This window comes from Augochlora pura, chromosome 9 (genome assembly GCF_028453695.1).
Source record: "Augochlora pura isolate Apur16 chromosome 9, APUR_v2.2.1, whole genome shotgun sequence".
Lineage (NCBI taxonomy): Eukaryota > Metazoa > Arthropoda > Insecta > Hymenoptera > Halictidae > Augochlora > Augochlora pura.
Genome location: NC_135780.1, coordinates 11,310,179 through 11,330,507, shown reverse-complemented (window position 1 = coordinate 11,330,507; position 20,329 = coordinate 11,310,179). Strand labels below are relative to the sequence as shown.

Genomic DNA, 20,329 nt, shown 5'->3' with positions numbered 1-20,329 from the left:
ATTGTGGACAGAAGTTAGTTGGAAAACAGGTCTGCGCGAAAGTATCGTTCATCGGCAGATGAAATTCCGAGGAGAGTCAGCGGGATCAATAAAATCTTTGTCGTAGAGTCGCGCATGACAGAATTTATTTTATGAATTTCTTAAGGTTATGAAAGGAAGCCGTGTTAGAAAACAGTGTCACACTGAATGTGACAGGTAAACAACGGTAGTCGATTCATTTAAATGCAGAACAATGTTCGAGGGTGCTGTAGCAGCGTTCCTGAACCGGCTTTTGGGCAAGTACGTCGAAGATTTGGACACCGAGCAGTTTAACGTCGGGATTTTTTCCGGTGATACGTGTTTAACCGATCTCAAATTGAAACCTGAGGCTCTGGTAAGATTTTTGCTGTGTTTTGCCTGAAATGTCATTTCCAATTATCAATGCAAAATCACAGTGACATTCGTGTGATTTTACAGTACCAGCTTGGTCTACCCATCAGGGTAGAAGTAGGGCTCATTGGGAAGATCGTTTTAAAGATTCCATGGTTTGGATTATTTTCTCAACCCATTATCCTCTGTATCGAGGTAGAATACTCATTTTTCTTTTGCCATAAATTGTTAACCGTATGCATGACAGTTTTATTTCAATTTTTAAGGATGTGTACATAGTAGCTGTACCTGCTGCATATGGTACCTATGATGCAGAAGTACAAAAGAAGTTAACAAGGGCTGACAAGAAAAAGACATTGGAAGATTTAAAGGAGGATGATGTTCATAAAGCAGGTAGCTTATAAAGTTAAATTTGATCTTTTGAGGCAGTTGTTAACATAAAGAATAATTTTTAGAATTCTTTGATAACATATTCAATTTGGTAACAAAGAACTTTCAAATTACTATCAACAATGTACATATTAGATATGAAGAGAAATTGAATGAGTCCCTGTGTGCATGTGGTATCTGTATTCAGAGTATATCTGTGATGACTACAAACAGGTAATTGTTTCTTCAATTTATTTCTTAATCCATGAAATATATCTTGCTAATTTAGAAGTCATTCTAGCAAGTGGAAACCTGGTGTTTGTGGAAATAATGTGAACACAGTTTACCAATTAGTAAGAGCAGAATCTCTCAGCATGTATATGGATCATGACACTGAATCTTCTCTCATGAGCAACAGGTGTGATTGGGACATATCTACATTCTTAGAATGGAAAAACACAATGCATAAGTCTCTTCAAACTTTTGGTGTTGGAAACAAGGAATTTCAATTCCGTATGTTTGTAAGCTTTATTTAAAACTCTGCAATGACATGCTAGGATGTCTTGAAACCCAAGAAAATTTTATAAAAAAAATGTTTACATCTTTTGAACAATTGAATTTGATAGCATTTTACAAAATTTATAGTTGATGAAAACAGTATGTCATTGCAAGGTACACTTTGTTACAAAATAGTTACTTATTCATTGGAATTAACACTATTTGGACGGTATTTTAGTTCTAAAACCTTTCACGGCAAAAATAAAGGTAATTATACACAAAGGAAACGAGGCACAAGCATGTCGTATGTTAGTCGATATAGTTCTACACGATGTCGCGATGCAAGTTACAGAACAGCAATATATTACTTTCTGTCATCTTTATGATTCGCTGGAACGTGCAATTATCAATAAGTACGCGATCTAAACTGTACGTTCCTTCAAAGAGAACGTTTTTTGTACTTACTTTAATAATGTTGTAGACCTTACGTCAAGTATCGTCCTAATGAAACTGTGCCGACGAATCCATTGGCTTGGTGGAAGTATGCATACAATTCAATTCTAGAGTATAATGTGAGACCCTATACTTGGCCGAGAATTGTTGAACACAGAAAAAACTACAGGAAGTATAAAGAAACATGTCTCCAGTGTTTACTTCGGCCGAATGATACAGAACTGAAGTTAGATTTACAAAAATACGAAGATTGTTTGACGATACTGAACATAGTAATCGCGAGAGAACACGCCAGACAAGAGTTGCAAAATAAAACTATGGAAGAGAAGTCTCAGGATATGAGTAACGTTAATACGGTACAACAAAATTCGTTTTCATCTATAGAAGAAACTCGGAATTCCGAGAACATCGAAGTGCACGAAACCAAAATGTTATCCGAAAATAATATTAGTAACGGATTGGAAAAAAAGTTGAAGTTTGAAAAGACACCACAACCTAATGGTACAGTTAGAAATATTTATACAAATTACTACAATATATATACTACGATTAATACATATAATTTTTGATTGCAGATTATAAATTTAATTTCACTTTAGCAAACGCCTGTTTGAGTTTTCTTAACAATAGCGACAGAGAAATTCTTGTTATAACTATGACGCAATTTCTAACGAGCGTCGAGATACAACCGATCGTGTCTGCTTTTAAGGTGTCCGCTCGAGCTGAGAGCTTTGTAGTGGAAGGTGTTACTCCAGAAGGTGATCTGGTACCTCTAATCACTGTAGACAGCATTCTTACAGGTATTTCACCGAATCTTTTGTGCGAATACTTGATTTACGATCTTCATGATTGTTAAACAATTTTCGGTAATTTTAGACAACTTTTTTGACAACGTGTCGACCAACTTCCTGGCAATAGACTTCGAGAAGAATGGAGATAATGTGGATCCAACTTTCGAAGTTTCTTTAAAACTTGAACCCGTCGAAATTACTTATTACCATGTAATTATGATATGATTTTTACTATATAGATTATATGGAAATGCACATATTTATTATGATCTCATTCCAGCACGCCGCGATGGAGATTATACAGTTTTTTAAACTGAACGACGCATATATTCGTACCACGATTCTATGGATGTATAAGCTCTATGAGTACATGAAAGGAAATCTGTTGGTTTTGGCGGACAATATTATTTCCCAGACCCTACGAATCAGTTTTAAAATTGACATTAAAGGACCGTACATCGTTTTTCCTGAACACGGATCGATACAGAAGTGCGTACGACTGGAAACATTTTCTAAATGTAATATAATTATGATTGAATATATACGTAACACGAGGGGATTTTAGAGGCGGACACATTCTCGTTTTGGATTTTGGTAACGTGAGTATATCCAACGAACTCCAAGCGACCAACTTGCAACTCGAGGATGCCACGCTTATGGAACTAGAAGAATTGCTCTATGATAGGATACACTTAGTATTCTCTGGAGCACAAATCTTGTTCTGTCACTCAGGTATGTTTCACTTTTCCTTAATGAACTTCGGGCATGGTTCTTTATATCTTCGATATACATTACAGGAGACGACTGGAGAACGGCCAGAAAAAGAAAAGACTCGGAGTGTCATTTTGTACAAAAAGTGCAAGCGAACACAACTATTTCGTATAGTATAAAACCGGAGTACCATCAATTACCCAGGTGTGTGTTTATAATTTAAAAGAAATTGCAATTGAGTTTGCTGAAATTGTTAATTTCACAGGACTAAGGTGAATGTATCGATTTCAAGCATCAAATTCAATCTGTCAGAAAACAAGATACAGATGATTGTTCACTTTTTGAATTTATTGTTGCTGACCTATCAAGAAAATTTTAAAAAATGCGACTTTAATTGGAAACAATACAGTTTAAAGAAGCATTCCGATGACACTGTTGTGACGATAAAAATATTGAAAAATGTTCAGCGCAGCGTATGCATGCTGTCCATTGGAACATTGCAGAACAAGTTCAATCATGTTACCAAAGAATTGTTGGGGAGTAACATGCAGAAACAAAAACTCGATAGGTAACGAAGTAAGACTTAATACTAACTTTAAATGTATATCTATTAATACTTCATTGACTGCTTGTTTTTTAAGATAATCGTAAGAAAATGGTTGATGATAAGTATTTTATGTCGGCAGGAGTGTTGTGTCTTCGGAAATCAGTGAAGAAGATTTGGAATTATTGTCTAAAACTATCAATTTATCTGGATTCGATGATAACGTGTCCCCATGCAATCATATCAACTTGTTACTAAGATTTGCCATTGGAGAGGTATTCGCGCATGAAAGTTTGCTGTATTTAATTATCGTGATAATTGTCTAATAATGTTTCTAAATTCTTAGTTATCGTTTCACTTGGTAAGCTTCAATCATGGAAAAGAAGAGCCTTATTTAAATTTGAGGCTGCATGGATTGTACCTTGAGACTGCCCTTATGGTGTATGGTCCAGCAATTCAGTTTGGTGTAGGATCTATACTTTTGGTGGACAAAACTAATGCGGGCGTAACAGGATCCTATTTGGAACTGATATCATCTGAAGATTCCCACGAAGTTCTTGTCGTATCGTACCGTAAGGTATGTCGGTGAATACTTCCAATTATAATTCCCTTCTTCAACTTTCTAAGAGCTTCTAATTCTTCAGGTGAAATCGAACTGCCCCGACTTTAAATCGCATTTCAGAAGCATCGAAAGATCGCTCATCGTAAACATTTTTAGTATTCATATAAATCTTCACAGACCGGCGCTAATGAAACTGCGAGAATATTGGTTTGGTTTGATCAAGTAAGTACTTGTTACGCTTGTTATTTTAAAGGGGACTACTTTCAATAACGAGTATCATCAATAATTTCAGTACTCTCGAGGAGAACAATCTAATCAGTTTTGCAGAGGAAGTATTCCGCACTATAGCACAGTGGAAAATAAAAGATAATGATCCCCCCATTCCTCCAGGTAGGGCATGGAATAATAACTAATCTGCGGACCTTTATATAAAATTAAATTTTCATTAAAATTCCTCAGGTGCCATTAAGTTGAATTATTCTGCAAGACTTAGCACACTTGTTATTCGATTTTGTGACAAAGACATGGACCTGTTAGAAATACAACTCCTTGGATTGGAGAACGATTGCATTTATAATGCCAATGAGAGGATGGTTTTACGCGCGCATTTGAGACACTTATTCGTCGAAGACTTACACGTCGATACTCTATACTCAAAAGTATGATTTACTATACTATACTATATTTACTATATTTTGGAAAGCTTCTTTCATGTATTAAAGCTGAGTTTTTCTTTTAAATTTTAAGCTCTTAACCACTGATGAAGATAAAGTACTCGATTTGAAATATGTAAGACACATGCCAAAACTGTACACATGTTCCGACATCGATACTAAGAAGGATGACGTGATGTCGGATGGGACTTTCAAGCTCTTCTTTGGGAGAATTAACTGTGTATTAGTTTCTAAAATATTACACGATTTAAAGGTACAGATTTTCGTCTTGCATTCTTCCAAAAAGTCCTGAGATTGCAAACAATTATAAATGCAATTTATTCCACAGCATTTTTTAGCGCCATTCCTTTCAACGTACTGTACGCAATTTAAAAATTATTTGACCGATAAAATCCGAAACGGCATCAAAGAATTTAAGAAGAGTGCCACAAAACTGCACATTTTTATCGATATACAAGGCCCTATATTTCTTCTACCGCAAAGAAAAGATGTTCCTAGTCTTTTGGTATTAAATACAGGTTGTGCTGACTAAGAAATAGTAAAGATTATTAAATGAATGCAATTATTAAGATCGTTATTTCTTTTAGGTGTTTTATCGATGGAAAATTTTTTCAAGAAGGTCGATCAATCAACCGAAAATTCTAGAACCGATGGAAGTCATTTGATAATTGATAACATTTTGGTGAAACTGAAGAATCTGACTGTATCCAGAGCGATAATGACGCTCAGTAGGGATTTGGAAATTCAAGTAAAATTTATTATCGATTCGTCTATTATGAATGTGCTTTTTACGGAAAATTAAAGAAATTTTGATTCGTAGGAACCGATAGTGGAACCCATACACATTCATTTCGACATTAAAAGGAAAACTGAGTATCGCAGCGCGATGGAGTTTCAAACGTATGGGTTGTTTAATGTGCAAGGTACTATGGATTTCGTGCACATCAATCTTAGCCAAAGAGATTTAAAGTCAAGCATTCTGGTATGGAAAGACAATATCTCGAAGATCATACTGTTCGAGGATATACACGAAAACGAAACAAACTTGAACGTAGAAGAAGAATTGACAAAATCTAATCAAGATATGATGGTGAAGAAATTGGAAGATTTTCTTACCCACAACGAGAACACTGTGTGCGAAGTTAATGCGAAACTAACACTCGAAGGATTGCAACTAAATTTGTTCTTGGATTCGGAGGAGGTATAAGTTTTAGTTATACCGCATTCTTTATTATTAAACTAAGTTCTTAATACATTTGTAGGTATTAAGTTCACCCGTCCGTGACCTGAATCATGGTCTATGCAGATTAACTTTTGGAGAGTTAATCAACACCTATGCTGTCTACAGCGACAAGAGTTTGAAGATGAAGCTGTCTCTTCAGAGTTGTATTTTGCAAGACACCAGGAAGGATTCTCAAGCTATGAGGAAGTCTGTAAACTTCTACCCTCCGCATTTACGATTAGGAATAAATTGTATTAATGTCACTGTTCTTTTTTAATTGAAGGATAATCCAATCGCCTGCAAAATTAATCGGAGCGCATCCAGAATCCTGTATATCTGTGTCAATGTCACCTATCGTTGACATTGCGTACACACGTGCCCCCACCGGAGAAAAATGCCTTGACGCGCTAATTCAAGAGGTCAGAATGAATCTATCCGTGCCATTTGTAATGCATTTGACACGATACATCATGGACTCGATACCAGCCGACCAGATCGAGGAAGGAATCATTAATCACGGATACGAGAGCAACAATCAGAAAATAGTAAGTAAAAGTTCTGTTGATCCTGTTCAATTGGATGCACAACTGTTTGGAGCACTCCAGTCTCCATTTGGCAACAATGAAATTATTGTTCAATGCGTGTGTCCTTTAGATCAAGAACAGGAACTTTGTCAGCGCAGACAGAGATAAATTAAAATACGCACAATACTTTAAGGAAGAGCCAGGTACATACGTTTGTAACGTCATGTTGCTTCGATTGTCGTTTTCTGTTTAGCTATTTTTTATCACTTTCTCTGTCACGTAACAACATATTAATATGTCATACATTATCGTAATACTAACCGCTATTTTACATGTCTAGATGCTTCTGTTTCTGTGAGAATACACAAGCCAGAGATCTTGCTTTTCGGAGAGCAGAAGACTAGCAACTCGCATGTGATTCTACTGCAAGCAGAGGTGACAATCGAGAGCAGCAGGCACAGTTGTTCGTCGTCAATTGTTTGCACCTTCACCGATGTTCGTGCCAAATCTAAAAGGCAAGGGAACTACGCGAAACAGACACCTTACTGGATACTATGCCCTTGCGACATCGAGATTTGCAGAAAGGAAGAAGCGCCGGAGTTCAATGCCGACGCTACCGTCACTGTTAACGCCATCGACATACACTTGACTGCGGAAATCATCCACACGTTCATCGACGTGAGCAGCAATAAAGTTTCCATGTTTAAGAATCGTCTAAACGAAGATAATACATGTTCATGTCTTTTTTTCAGATACTGAACGAAGCAACGAGCTTTCTGGAAAGTATGCACGTAAAAACGGAAGAGAAGTCGTTCAATCAGGATTTCAATGCGCACTTCGACTTGTGGACACCGAAGAAAATATCAAATGTACCTTACAAAAAGACCATTGATGGTGAGACTCAAATGTCAATTAGATTCCATTCAGGTCAAAAACGTCTTCTTTGTATTGTACATTACAGATGATTTGAATCTGTTGTGCGAATGCAGTGATAAAGTAGTGACCTTGCAGCTCAAACCTCTGGTCATTTCTGTATTACTGGAGATTGAGTACTCGACGGAGAGATTGCCAGTTATCAAGATGGAGAACATAGTAACTGCCTCCATCAATGATTGGTTTAATAATTTCTCTTTCGAGTCAAGCATGAAATTCCACGCATTCTGTTATAATGCGGACTACAAGAGCTGGGAACCATTAATCGATTTGTGTTCTGACGACGATACCAATTACAGACCATGGGAATTAGTAATAAAGGTATTCGTCGTTCGATTAAAGAAATGATTGTCTTTTACCGTCAGTCTTTACTCTGGATTTTACTGTGTTATTCACAGATGCGCCACGGTGAGGCTTTCATGGTGAATTCTAATTGGACCGCTCAAATTGGTCTAACACAGCAAGTGAAGAAAGACGCGTTGAAGACTGAGAAAATGTTAAAGCGCAATACCTTAAAAGAGCAACACCTTACGGATATGGATTTCATATCTCCGGATAACGTGGCTATGCCAAAGTCAAATGGTGGTACACTTCAAACACGATTTTCTTTCTGTTAAAACAAAATACAGAATTCAAGTGTGACTATAAATATTTCAGAAATAGAATTGCATGCCCCGTATGATGAAGATTCTGATACAGATGACGACGAGAATCAGAAAAAGTTGCCGAGAATGTCCAATTATTTATTCAATAGTAACAGCAGCAGCGACGAGGACAGCGATAGTGATAACTCCAGCACAAATGAGGACGAAGGACTGGAATTGACACCGGAATGCAACGTGGATTCTTGTGAGAAAATAGTATTCAGCATGAATTAATATAATTATTTATGTAATAATGTTTAATTACAGTTGGTCCGATCGGTCGCGAATCGATAAAATCCAACGACACGGCTGTTTACATCACTATCTCCGCGGAAGAGAAATTGAATTTTATAATTACACCGAACTTAATTGCTGTCATGGACGTTATCATGAATGCATTCCACCAAGCCAACAATGGAATACCGATAGTACCTACCAGTATTAAAAAGCTCAATCTGCAGAACGCCATCGGTCACGAAAGTCGAATAGAACTGCTTGTTTCGGAAAATGTCAGGGTACACACTAGAGATACATTGAATGTCTTTTTGAATTTCATTCGAACTTTGTTTCCTCTTGTTGTAGGAAGATAACAAAACAACTACTCGCGTTATAGCGAGCCAAGGCTACCACAGTGTAGATTCACCAGGGAGTGTTCCAAGTAGCCCGGAACCAGAGGTTCAGTCTACTCATGGTAGTCCGCAATGGGCAGAGAATGACATGGAGTTCGCAGATCCTAATCCGAATCTGCAAAATCACACGACGTCGATTAAGGAAATATTTCAAGACGATTCTTCCATCAGAATATACAAGACAATCACAGGAGAAGTATTGCGCATTATTGTTCAAGGTATTAATTGTTTTCCGTAGAACTGCGCCTGCCGAAGGCGCTAGCTCTCACAGATTCTTTGTTGCATTCAGGATTCGAAGACGTACTTGTCTACTGTCCTATGCGACAAGGTTGCAATTTGGTACCACTGCGACCAATCAGACATGAAATCCGCTATAATTTGGTTATTGACGCTACCATAAATAATTATTTGCATCGTACAATTACCGTACGATCACCGTTGCAGGTAAACTATGACACTACTATTATTCGTAGTGCTAGTGTTTGACACATCTTGTATTTTAATTGCAGATCAGAAATGAAACATCTTATGCATTGGGTCTTTACTATAAAAAATCATTGTTGGACAAATTGGGACTAACTTCTATAGGCGTGCCGACAAATCCATTTGACGACAATATTAGAATGACAATTATTGAGCCTGATTCCACTTACAATATTCCTTTGTACATAGCTTACCATTTTCCTATACATATACTGCCTGCTTATTTAGAGTAAGTGGACGTACAAACGCATTTAATAAATAACGAATGCCAATGGTGTGCGGAATAATCGATGTCTTTTGCAGAAAGTATCATGTCAGCGAAGAAGGAATGTATTGGAAGGAACTGAGCGCGTCGAAGAATGTAGCGAAGGATATTTATTGTAAAATGAAGGAGGATGAGAATCATTCTGTGTTTTGTGTCAAGGTCTCTTGCAACGAAGTTCCATTAACCACAAGACCAAGCTGCCAAGTACCTAGTTACTTGATAAGCATCCACTCTCCCCTTATTTTCAACAATCAGTTACCATTCGTTGTAGACGTCAATATACCATCTATCAACTATGAGGTGAAAATTGAACCCGGAGAGAAAATCAATATGCATTCCTTGAATTGCAACAATGATATACAATTTATATTCAAGGTGCGTGGCGTTAATGCATCGAGCTGGGTGTCATTGCTTTTCCTGCTAATATTTTATTTCATACCTTTTGAAAAATCGGGGACAACTATAGTTCATGGTTTTATAATAGATTATTAAATAGCAGTAATTACTTATCCATTTGCAGATCCAGAATTACTTGGGCGGATATTGGACCGGCACAGCAAAATTGAATACCAACTTGGAAAAGAAATTTATTCTGATGACAGCGGACAGTGAATCGGACTTGACTAAACCTTTCCTATTGAATATAAAATTGTGTAAGATCACAAGTTGGCACATTGTTATTCAATCTCAATATTGGATAAAAAATAAGTCTGGATTGCCTTTGTATATTCAGGTAACCACTCATTTTTTTTTCTTTTTAGTAAAATTACAATTTGATGGATTGACAAAATTGTTTCAGGAGTGCCATTCCCATGTAGTCAATGAAGTTCCCGAAGAAGAGTTGATCATATTCTCTCAGAAAAATAACAAGAAGGGTACGGTCAGGTTGAAAGCTCATCAGTCTGAGTGGTCCCTACCATTTAGTCTTGAAGGAATCACTTCGATGTCCTTGATCGTGTGCACAGATACAGAACGTGGTAGGAAGTACAAAATCCTGACGGAAATTGAGAGCTCGCGTTTGTCAAATTTCACGAAAATTATAACATTCCTACCCTATTTCTATATCAATAACAAAACAAAAAGAACTCTGAGATTTATGGAGGAGAATGATCAAGCAGACTTATGGAACGACCTCCTCCCTGGACAGAGTATACCATTTTGGCCAATGACTGATTCGATGAAGCTGAGGATAAAGTGGAGGAACAGTCAATTAGTGTCTCAACACTTCTGTATTACTCACGTGGGGAAAATTGTTTTGAGAATGTACAACGGAGTAAGTACCAAAAGTACTTGTAATTATTTTGAAACTGTATAATGAGAAAATATCACGTGGACTTCTAGTCGGCCATCACCGTGGAGATCGATGGTGGATTGAATTCTCCTTACAATATCACATTCCAAAAGTGCGTGCCTGGCGATATACCAGTCAGGATAGATAATTTCTGCGACGATCTGTTTTTAAAAATCAGCCAACACAACTTGGGACAAGTGGCATTGGTGAATCCGTTCCAAAGCCTTTTGTACACATGGGATGATCCTACGAAGCCCAGAGAACTCATTTGGAATGTCTACAACAATAACAAGACTGGATACGATGCCAAGTTCGAAAAGGCAGGTGTACACGTACCCTTGTGTGCAAGTACTGTATTTAAAATAATTATGGATTGTATTACCTTTAGGACGGATGTGGCCAAGAGATTGTTCCTCTTGTGATCGTTGATACATGCAACAGCGTGTCCTCCTCTAGTTATTCATATAAACAGGGCAACAACAAATCAACGTGGTTGGAAACCAAATCTGCGAGTTTCAGCGGCAGTGAAAAGAGCAACGTCTGCGACGAGGATCTGAAGTCACCGACATTTAAATGCTCCCAGACAGAACAAACTACTGTTGTTTATTGGGTGAGCTACATGCAGGGTAATCAAAGGGTTTTATTGTTCACTCAACATGAGGCGGTATTTTTGAAAGCGAAGAACATTATCGACCCTGAACCATGCAAAAAAGAGATATTTGTCTCCTTTGCTGGCATTGGCGTTAGCATTGTAAGTTGATGATAGTCACGTGGCTTGTTAATTAATTATTAATTCAATACAAATACGTTTTAGGTAACAAAATCAAACGAAGTCCTAAGGGAGTTGGTGTACGCTAAGGTGACGGACTCTGCAGCTCACTGGGAACTCTGCTTTTGCGGAAAATGGAAAAGTATATCGCTAGAGTTGAGCTCATGGATAGAGAGCAAATATGTAAATTCTTGTAAAAAGGCTCAGTTAGACAATTTAATTGACGTAAGCAGGTTATTAACTCTTCCATCATTTGACAAAGAACGAGTGAGTATATCTGTAAATTTTCAGGTTGATTTTGTGAAAATGTACATAAATAAGCCGTTCTTTGGAAAACTGAGAAGAACCTACTCTCCAGCCATTTGGTTGCACATTAGGAAATCTATGACATTGACTTACTTGCAAGGACATGTGCATGGAATACAGGTACATCTATGCTTTTATTTATTCTTGCTCGAATGTAAAATGATACTGACATTTGTGTGTATGTTGTTTCGCAGATTGATAATCAAATCAGTAATACAACCTTCCCTGTAGTTTTATACTCGAACATGCAGAATGTTATTCATTCTGACGGAAACCCTAAATTAAAGCACTGCATTGAATTTACTGGCTTGAAACAAAAGAAGCTAAATTATAACGTTTACAAGTGAGTATGCACCTTTAGATTGATATTTGTATGTATTGTTTAGTAGAACTTCTGAATTTGTTTCGCAGAGGTGTTTGCATCATAGTTCGGCCATTTTATTTGAATCTACATGAAGGTTTCCTTCTATCTTTGATTGACTTAATTCCAAAGAAACCAGTGACTAAATATTCCATTGCTGCAAAACTGAGAAAGGACGTTTCGAGCGTACACATCCTGCCTTCTAATAGGAATAACGAGGTACTTTCGAAGAAATTTTCATTCGCAATTTATAAAATTAGTTCTAAGCAACTAGTGTGTTAACAAACATCTGACAGTTACAGAGTTCGTCTGTTAAGAAGAAGAACATAATAGAACAGTTGTATATTTCTCCGATCTTAATACATTCAACATTGCTGGCTGACACAGACATACCTAATATTTATAATATTAGCGATATTGCAGATTATAAAAATATTGCCCGATTTATTTTTGAATACTCTGAGAACGGGGGCTCCGAGAAATGTGCTGGATTCAAGTGCGTTAAAGTATTTACATTCTATATATTTCTGATGTATTAATATTAATATTAATCTTGAAATTTCAGATTCCCTTCCTACCAGAGGAACTTTATTACCGTTAATATTGCGGAACTTTTAGGTGATTTATCACGGTCGTACGCGGCTCTAGCTATGCAACAGTTTCAGGTGTTGATTCGCTCAACCACCGTTCTAGGAAATCAGTATCGGTACAACTTTAAGTCATCGGGAGAGAACTTTTACGAGGCTAATACCGTAAGCAAATGGAACAGAATATTAATGGATACTTGATTATAATCTGATCTATTCTCTGAATTATTCTGTATTGCAGTTGATGCTGAGCGGAGATGAAATAGCAGAGAAACTGAGCCATGAGATAGCATGTCAATTGGGTTATGCCACAGCAGACTCTATTCAGGCGACAGCCTTTAATTTTGACTTTGAACTGCACGTAGCACCAACTAAGGTAACCAGACCGGTTATAAAACTAATGCTTTGCAATTATTATCGGGTCGATTAATGAGAGCATTTGATTATAGACAAAAGAGCCATGCTTTCAAAATCAGGATATACCACCTTTGAATCCTTTGATTCATACCTCATTTTCTACAAAGTTTGAATTAGAAACTTCTAACTTCATAACTGCATATATAGATCGTAAGTATAAGATATATTTATTCTTCAAGAAAACAAATACCTAACCATTTGTATCAACTTGTTTAGTTGTTAACCGAGATACTATGAAGCATTACTTCAGAAGCTTAGGAAAGAGAGCATCAATACTTTTTCATAATGAGAGTTCCTCCGTGAAAGCTTACTCGAAGGTGATAACGGACATAATTAAAAGGTATACGATAAATAGTAATCCATTCAATTGTGCAGATTTATAGTCTGTCATACGTTTCAGGGCACGAGGAAAAATAGGTCGTGATAAGTTTCTACTTCGAATACGCTTACCACGTTACGTGAATCCGTATAAGGTAAAACATAGTCTCTTTAGTTAATCAAATTAATTTGCAAATGTGAAAATTATTATTCTTTCGTACCAGGGAGTCGAGATATTGTCAGTCCACAAAGCGAATGGAATGCACATGTTGACTCTAATAAATAAAAATCCTTGTATGGAAGCGGATACGTATTGGGCACATGCTGCTTTGTCTAATGATGGGAAACAGATAGCACTGGTTTCTTTGCAGTGAGTGGATTAAATCCAATCGAATGTTTATCCAATCGAAAGTGTTTCTTGTAACTCATTTTTATCATTGTCTAGGCGTCTATACTTTATCGAGAAAGGAATCGTATGGGGATCTTTGATTGTAAAGTGGACATTAGAAACACATCAGCTGATATCACCTACAACTGTAGTCAATAATAAACTAATCCTACATGTGGACAAGGTATTCATAATGTATCAATGTAGTACGTTAATAGCTTATATACTTGTAACTGATGAGTTGATCTTACCTTTAGAACGAAGACAGCTTATCACCCATGGGAGATTGGTATTTGGAAAGCGAAGCGACAGATGTTCTGGAGTGGCTGTGCCAGAAAATAAATATAGCCATGATCTTGAACATGGAGAACGGTATATGTTCAAACCAAGTTGTGTAACTGGAACCCAAACTATAAAAGAAAGATCATTGTATATTTAAATTAATCAGGCACAATAAATTCTCCAATGAACGCAACACTTCCTTCTATATTGAAAACCTATGACTAAGAAGCAACATTGTTTTGTTTCCTACAAGTACAATTTAATTCATTCTCAACTTTCGTATAGTTTAAATATCCTCTACGCATCATTATCGCCGCCATCGCCATCATTATCATCACCACCATTATCATCACAATTATGTAAAGAGTACGTCTCTATACTCTTGCAAATAGTTTTTCCCCCTTGTTTAAATCGCTATTAAGTTCTATTTCAATGCGTCAGACGTGTCCGCATATCATATATATATATATCTACTATATATATATATATGTATATAGTCATTTGGATAAAGTACGTCTAGTTTATTTCATAATTTATTTACAAAAAGTCTTAGTAAATTACACTTACAGGCATCTCCACTCGAACTAAAGTAAATAATTTAAGAACTACACGTATTTAGATATCTATAGAGTAGGATACTTTGGGGTCAGGGAGAAGCTGGGATTAGGGAAAGTGTTCTGTTTAACTTATTTACCTCGTTCACCTTTTTTTCCATTTTCCTTCGTCCTTTTCACCTAGTTATCCTCGAACATAGTCGAATCAAATAGATCCTTTCGTTTCTTTTTTTTACATGCGCTACCCTTGTGAAAACTTAAACACCACTCGTTCGTGACATTTCTCTCTACCGAAACGAAAAAGGAAGTACCGGCGTGGAAAGTGTGTGTATGTGTATGTTTTCCTGTGAACGTGTATGTACGTATGTATGTTTGTGTGCGAGCGAATACAAACTTCCTTCCAACAAACTATTTAAAAATATGGGTGGTTTCATCTTCTTTTTCTCTCGTTCCTTTCAATTACATTAGATAAATGTATACGTAAGAATCGTCGAAATATGTGCAAAAGCTGACAATGGGGGTGGGGGGAGATAGTAATTACTAGTTTCTTTTTTTTGCTTTACGATAACATATGCGCTTCGAAAAAGCATAAAAGTCTTGAGATTACAATTATATCCCATTAGAGTTGCTTAATGGCACGATCGAGAGCTTAAGATTTAAAAATTCCATGTTCTACCCAACTCTGTATGCTGCGTTTGCTTACATTACAGAAAACTCACTTTCAAAAATTCTTTCTCTCGCTCGCTCGTTCTCTCCTCTCCGAGTTTCTACTACGTTTTATCCACAGTTTATGAACGATTACATTTTTTCTGGTCGATCCCCTCAATTCGTGTTTACAAACGCTTTCATTAAAAAAAAAAAAATCATCGCAGAGAAATGTATCGCCTACGAAAAAACGGAAGAAAACTCTCTTTCGCAAAGTCATAAAAAAAGAAGTTAAAAATGAAAATGAAAAAAAATATGGGAATCCACCAAGAAACAATTACATGAACAAATTTTTCTCTGTGAATTTGAAATTAACTTTATCCAGCGCGCTAGTTATTTCCGGGACTGTCCTTTTGTTAATCCGTTGTTTACACTTTTCCTGTGCTTTTCCTCGACTACCTTCCCTTTTTCTCTATGTATCTCTTTTTCCACCCTCTCCCTCTTCAGTTCTTGTAAGCTCGTGTATACGTAGTATATTAGCAGTTAATTTCACAGACACTATTCCCCACCCCTTTTTCTACCAGCAACCCCATCCCTGGTGCACATACAACCGAAACACTCGTTTCATTCACTACCTTTCTCAATTCACAAACATACAGAACACACACGCGCACGGGCAAAATAGCAACACATGAACACAATGAGTCACGTGTCCCTTTCTGGTCCGACATCGTTCATACCATTTCTCTCTTTCCTCTCATTTGTTAACTTCCATTCGTTCAACGTATATACTTTTGTTACAATTCCGCAAGTTTGTCCTCCACCTGAATTGTTTTTTCCTTTTGTTTCGTTAATTTTCTTGTTTATCCGTTGCGCGCTCACACACACACAGACACAGATTCCCTTTATTTACGCTCTCCTCGCACAAGAATAATCTCTCGACAGAAATCGGACAATCTTTTCATCATTATTCTCGTTTTTTCGTACATTTATTTTCTTTCTCCCCCTCACGTTACAATTCTCTTCCAACTCTCGTTCATGATCGCAATTTCCTTTTTTCTTTCTCTCTCTCCGAAACACATACGCACACACACGTATTCGCATGCACGCACATACACTCTCGGTCTCATTCTTGCTCATTTTTCCAACAATGTCTTTCTTCAGTTCTAGTTCTGCCTGTGCATCTAAAGTCGAGACTCTGGGTGGTCTGCCGCGTTTCTCGTACAGTTTTCGAATTTCTTTCGCAACGGCGACCACCGTGGCGCGTTCACACCGCATTGTGTACTTTTATTCTTTTCATATTTCTGTCCACCGTCTTTCTTTTTGTTGTTGAAATTATATTGTTATCTGACACGTGTGGCGCGACACGTAATTCAAATAAGACTCAATGGAAGTGTAGATGTATGTTCTTTTTCCCGTGTCTCTCTGTGTGTATATGTGTTTACGTGTACGTATGTGTCGTGTGTATATGTGTTATCTACAAAATATCTTAATTACTCGCTAATTACAGCACAAAACATGCAAATATAAAAATTTGCATTATATTATCGTTAATATTTATATATATAATCGTCACCCCAATATTATCGTTCCGCATCGCACCATTTTAAGGTTCGTCAAACAGATTTGTTATTTTTTTCTTCAATAGTTTTGTCTCAATCGTCAGCTCTCAGTTATTCTTTTATATATTATTATGCTGCTAATAATCGTTTGTCTCATTTCTTCTTTCTCTCTCCCGCTCTCTCTCTCTCACGTTCAAACTGTCCATATCCGTCTCATTCTATCTCGCACTCTCGACATCTCGGTGTCTTTAGTTTCCTTTCCCTCTCCCTCTACTTATAATCCATTGTTTTGAATCGGCCCGATTTCACTCGTGGCCTCGGGAACCCGGTCTTACGCTCTGTTCATCGATCTTTTCTCCCTTTATCTTTCTTTTCATTAACTATGTAAATATCTTACACTATGTCGATATTATTCCAATTCACGAAGGGGGGCGGGGGGGAAAAAAAGGTATAGCTGACAGGTATCGCGTGTTGTGTCATGGCGCGGGCGCGGCACTCGCGTATTCGCAGTGTATCTGTTAACGCGCACGCGGCTAACACCGTTCGATCAACTCGTTTGTTACTTCTCTTCCCCGTATTTACTCGATATAAAACTACAACCACGCAAATCTAGTGGCGTGTGTATATCGACACTTTGTTCCGTCTACGTATTCTCTATAACCGACCCCGCATTCTTTCCGTTATTCCTTCATGGCTACACCATGTTAACGTGTTCCTTTCTTTTCTCTCCGTTATACTGAACACTATCACCTTCCTGCTCGCACTCTTTCTACACCTTTCTACGTATTTTATCTCGCTCGCTCGTTCTCGTACTTTTACTCTCTTTCTCCCTTATTTATCTCTCACACTTTTTTTCTAACATGCTTGCACTCTCGCACTCTCTCTCTCTCTCTCTTTCTTTCTCTCACGTTCGCTCGCGCTTTCTCTCCCTCTCTTTCTTTCCGTATTATCTATATAGAATAGCAGCCACTATGTATATATATAGCTGTCTTTCTGTCACCTTGGAAAAACATTATCGTCATCGTCATCATATCATTTTACACAAGGAAGGAGGCTAAACAAACACGGATCAACACACCCGCGTGTATCCCAAAAAGAAGAAGGAGAATACCGTCTGTCTCTCTTTTTGTCAACAAAGTTACGCGCCCCTGGAACACTGGAACAATACACGAGCAATAATCGCGGCCACTTGCTGATCCAAAATCTGACTCATCACCAGGGCAAGTAGCCGTGACTCGTGCTGTAGCAGCAGAGTCCTGTTGTCCGGATGCCTGGCAAGGTTGAGCAGAGTGCCAGCCGCGCGTCTCAGCATGTCCAGGCTGGTGCCCATCGACTCGGGATTGTCCCTCAACGCGGCCAATCCGTGTTGGTTCGCGACCCCTAACGCAGTCGACTCCGCTTGTTCAATGAACGCCACCAACAACGTAACGCATGGTGTCTGCAAGGCTATAGTGCGCGCCACCCCGCTGTCGGCCGCAGACAAGAAATGAAGCAGGTTCACGCCGAATTCGCGCAACACTTGCTCCTCGCTCCGGCACAATAGCCTGGTTAATACGGAGCATAGTCTCTGAAGCCTGGAGTACGGGGGCGTCGCAACGACTAGGTCCACGTTGCACTCGGTAACACAAAGCTTACAGAGAGCCTCCAGCGCTAATCTCTGTGGCGACAAAGACGAGTTCGGGCCTACCGTGGGGAACGGGTCCTGGCCGTGAGCGGCGGGACACACGGCCCAATGCAGAAGACCATCTAACACTGGCCGGGATATCTCCTCCGGGTGTTGACTCAGATCCAAGTGACCGGCTATGTTCGCCGCCATCACCAACACGTTTTCTCTTATGTGATGCAAGAAGTCCCACCACCATTCGCTCTCGCATTGCAGGCTGCTGTAGGAGTCTGCGAAGTCCGCATCCTCCTCCCGGTCGTAGTTGCGAGTTTTCTGTGTCCTGGCTGGATGCTCGTGATGCAATAGCAACAGCTTACCGAGCAAACTCAAGAAGGTTACATTCTTCGCGAATTCCGCTTCGTTGCCCGGTATGAACGTGAGATTCCTTAGTATTGTGGATAAGCAGACACAACGCCGAGCTAGGTGGTCCTGTGTCTCAGTGACGAGGTATAAGCTCGCCTCGTCCCTCGAATAGCTCTCGTCCTCATAGTCGCTTATTCGTCTCCTCTTTAATGTACCCGCTGGATCTCTTATTTTTAATCTTGGTCCCTCCTTATTATCGTCATCCTTCGATATCGATTCTTGCTGCTCCTCGTTCTCCACCTTAATCTCGGGCTTCTCCAACTCAGAGTTGGTTGTTGTGTCATTCAGCCCATTCTGCGTGGGAATCATTTCCTCGTCGGATTTTTGTAGGTCCGAGAAGTGTTCGCCCATGTTGTTGTTCACCTTAGCCTCGGTCTCGCACTCTTTCTTGAATCCGTCGTTCTTTTTCTCGAATAGTTCTCTCGTGAGATCGTTCATCTCCACCGGTTCTTTTTTGATCCTGGACAAAACGTCGCTCAAGGTTTTCGTCTTTTTCTTCTTATCCAATTGCTTCTTCTCGCTGGCCTCTTTCGGTTTCTCGCCGAGTTCGGCAATTTTTTGCGAGAATTCTGACGCCTCTAGCGTGTTCGAATCTACTTTGGTTTCGTCCTTCGAATCCGTACATTCGACTTCCTTCTGCAACAACGGTGGTTTTTCGTCTCTGAGAAGACGCGCGAACGGTACCGATCCAATCTCGGACTGAAAGCAGGTCACTATGTATTTTGTGGTGCTAGTGTCGACTTGCCAAGGCTCGGTTTCAGATTCACACTCCTGATGATCCCAAGTCCTTCGGGTGTCGAGAACGAACAGGTCTTCGTCCCTCGGAACGATTTTCACTGGACGACCCCTTCTTGACAAGAACGTGTAATTAGAGGACGACAATAGTTTAGTTCGATCCTCAGGATCGATGGGTCGTGTCACGGCACCTAGATCCACTTCCGGTCCTTCTGCTGATTGGGTCCAGTTGCGATCGTCCTCGTTCACGGCCGACTCGAACATGTCCGAGAGGGAACGCGAGAAATGTTCCAGCAGGACGTCCAACAACCCAGGCAAGTGTGTCAAGCCAAAATAACTTACCTGTAAAAAAAGTTTCGTTTCGACAACATATTTAATATATATATTCTCTTGCAAGTCTGCGACGATAAAAGAGAT

The 20,329-nt window shown here is 38.7% G+C and overlaps 2 protein-coding genes across 10 annotated transcripts in view; one reads left to right on the top strand and one right to left on the bottom strand.

Annotated features, from left to right (window-relative positions):
• The first annotated feature begins 29 nt into the window (after positions 1-29).
• On the top strand, positions 30-14,574 carry LOC144474665 (intermembrane lipid transfer protein VPS13A). Of its 3 annotated transcripts, none has more exons than XM_078189773.1 (52): positions 30-373; positions 457-564; positions 636-762; positions 825-972; positions 1,040-1,251; positions 1,475-1,649; positions 1,718-2,190; positions 2,265-2,489; positions 2,566-2,690; positions 2,761-2,969; positions 3,046-3,212; positions 3,278-3,395; positions 3,457-3,759; positions 3,878-4,010; positions 4,082-4,312; positions 4,380-4,519; positions 4,590-4,687; positions 4,757-4,956; positions 5,045-5,224; positions 5,300-5,489; positions 5,559-5,719; positions 5,792-6,172; positions 6,234-6,400; positions 6,477-6,738; positions 6,848-6,920; positions 7,058-7,395; positions 7,470-7,611; positions 7,679-7,971; positions 8,049-8,232; positions 8,308-8,499; positions 8,562-8,803; positions 8,877-9,141; positions 9,213-9,367; positions 9,433-9,635; positions 9,710-10,046; positions 10,192-10,404; positions 10,471-10,944; positions 11,013-11,282; positions 11,351-11,713; positions 11,777-11,956; positions 12,023-12,157; positions 12,232-12,380; positions 12,449-12,617; positions 12,701-12,894; positions 12,964-13,150; positions 13,227-13,361; positions 13,435-13,552; positions 13,619-13,742; positions 13,803-13,875; positions 13,945-14,090; positions 14,166-14,292; positions 14,366-14,574. In XM_078189773.1, the coding sequence occupies exons 1-52, from the start codon at positions 233-235 to the stop codon at positions 14,504-14,506; spliced, it is 10,296 nt and encodes a 3,431-aa protein (XP_078045899.1). In that variant the 5' UTR covers positions 30-232; the 3' UTR covers positions 14,507-14,574. The 3 variants fall into 3 exon arrangements, 2 of the variants coding, with proteins under 2 accessions (XP_078045899.1, XP_078045898.1); XM_078189772.1 differs by having other exon boundaries at positions 12,695-12,894; XR_013494766.1 differs by lacking the exons at positions 12,964-13,150; positions 13,227-13,361; positions 13,435-13,552; ... (3 more) ...; positions 14,166-14,292; positions 14,366-14,574 and having other exon boundaries at positions 12,427-12,617; positions 12,695-12,833.
• The window catches only part of Osa (trithorax group protein osa), a 17,911-nt gene continuing 12,101 nt past the window's right edge, over positions 14,520-20,329 (bottom strand). For all 7 annotated transcript variants that reach the window (XM_078189774.1, XM_078189779.1, XM_078189776.1 and 4 more), the window contains one exon: positions 14,520-20,254. In XM_078189774.1, the coding sequence (XP_078045900.1) occupies positions 18,290-20,254 (1,965 nt within the window). In that variant the 3' untranslated portion in view covers positions 14,520-18,289. The remainder of the gene's footprint in view (positions 20,255-20,329) is intronic.

Excerpts from the sequence above, each read along its gene's own strand:
- LOC144474665 (XM_078189772.1), top strand. The coding sequence starts at position 233 with ATGTTCGAGGGTGCTGTAGCAGCGTTCCTGAACCGGCTTTTGGGCAAG. Across the intron at positions 8,804-8,876 it reads AACTGCTTGTTTCGGAAAAT|GAAGATAACAAAACAACTAC; the intron begins GTCAGGGTACAC and ends CTCTTGTTGTAG. Across the intron at positions 13,743-13,802 it reads ATAACGGACATAATTAAAAG|GGCACGAGGAAAAATAGGTC; the intron begins GTATACGATAAA and ends CATACGTTTCAG.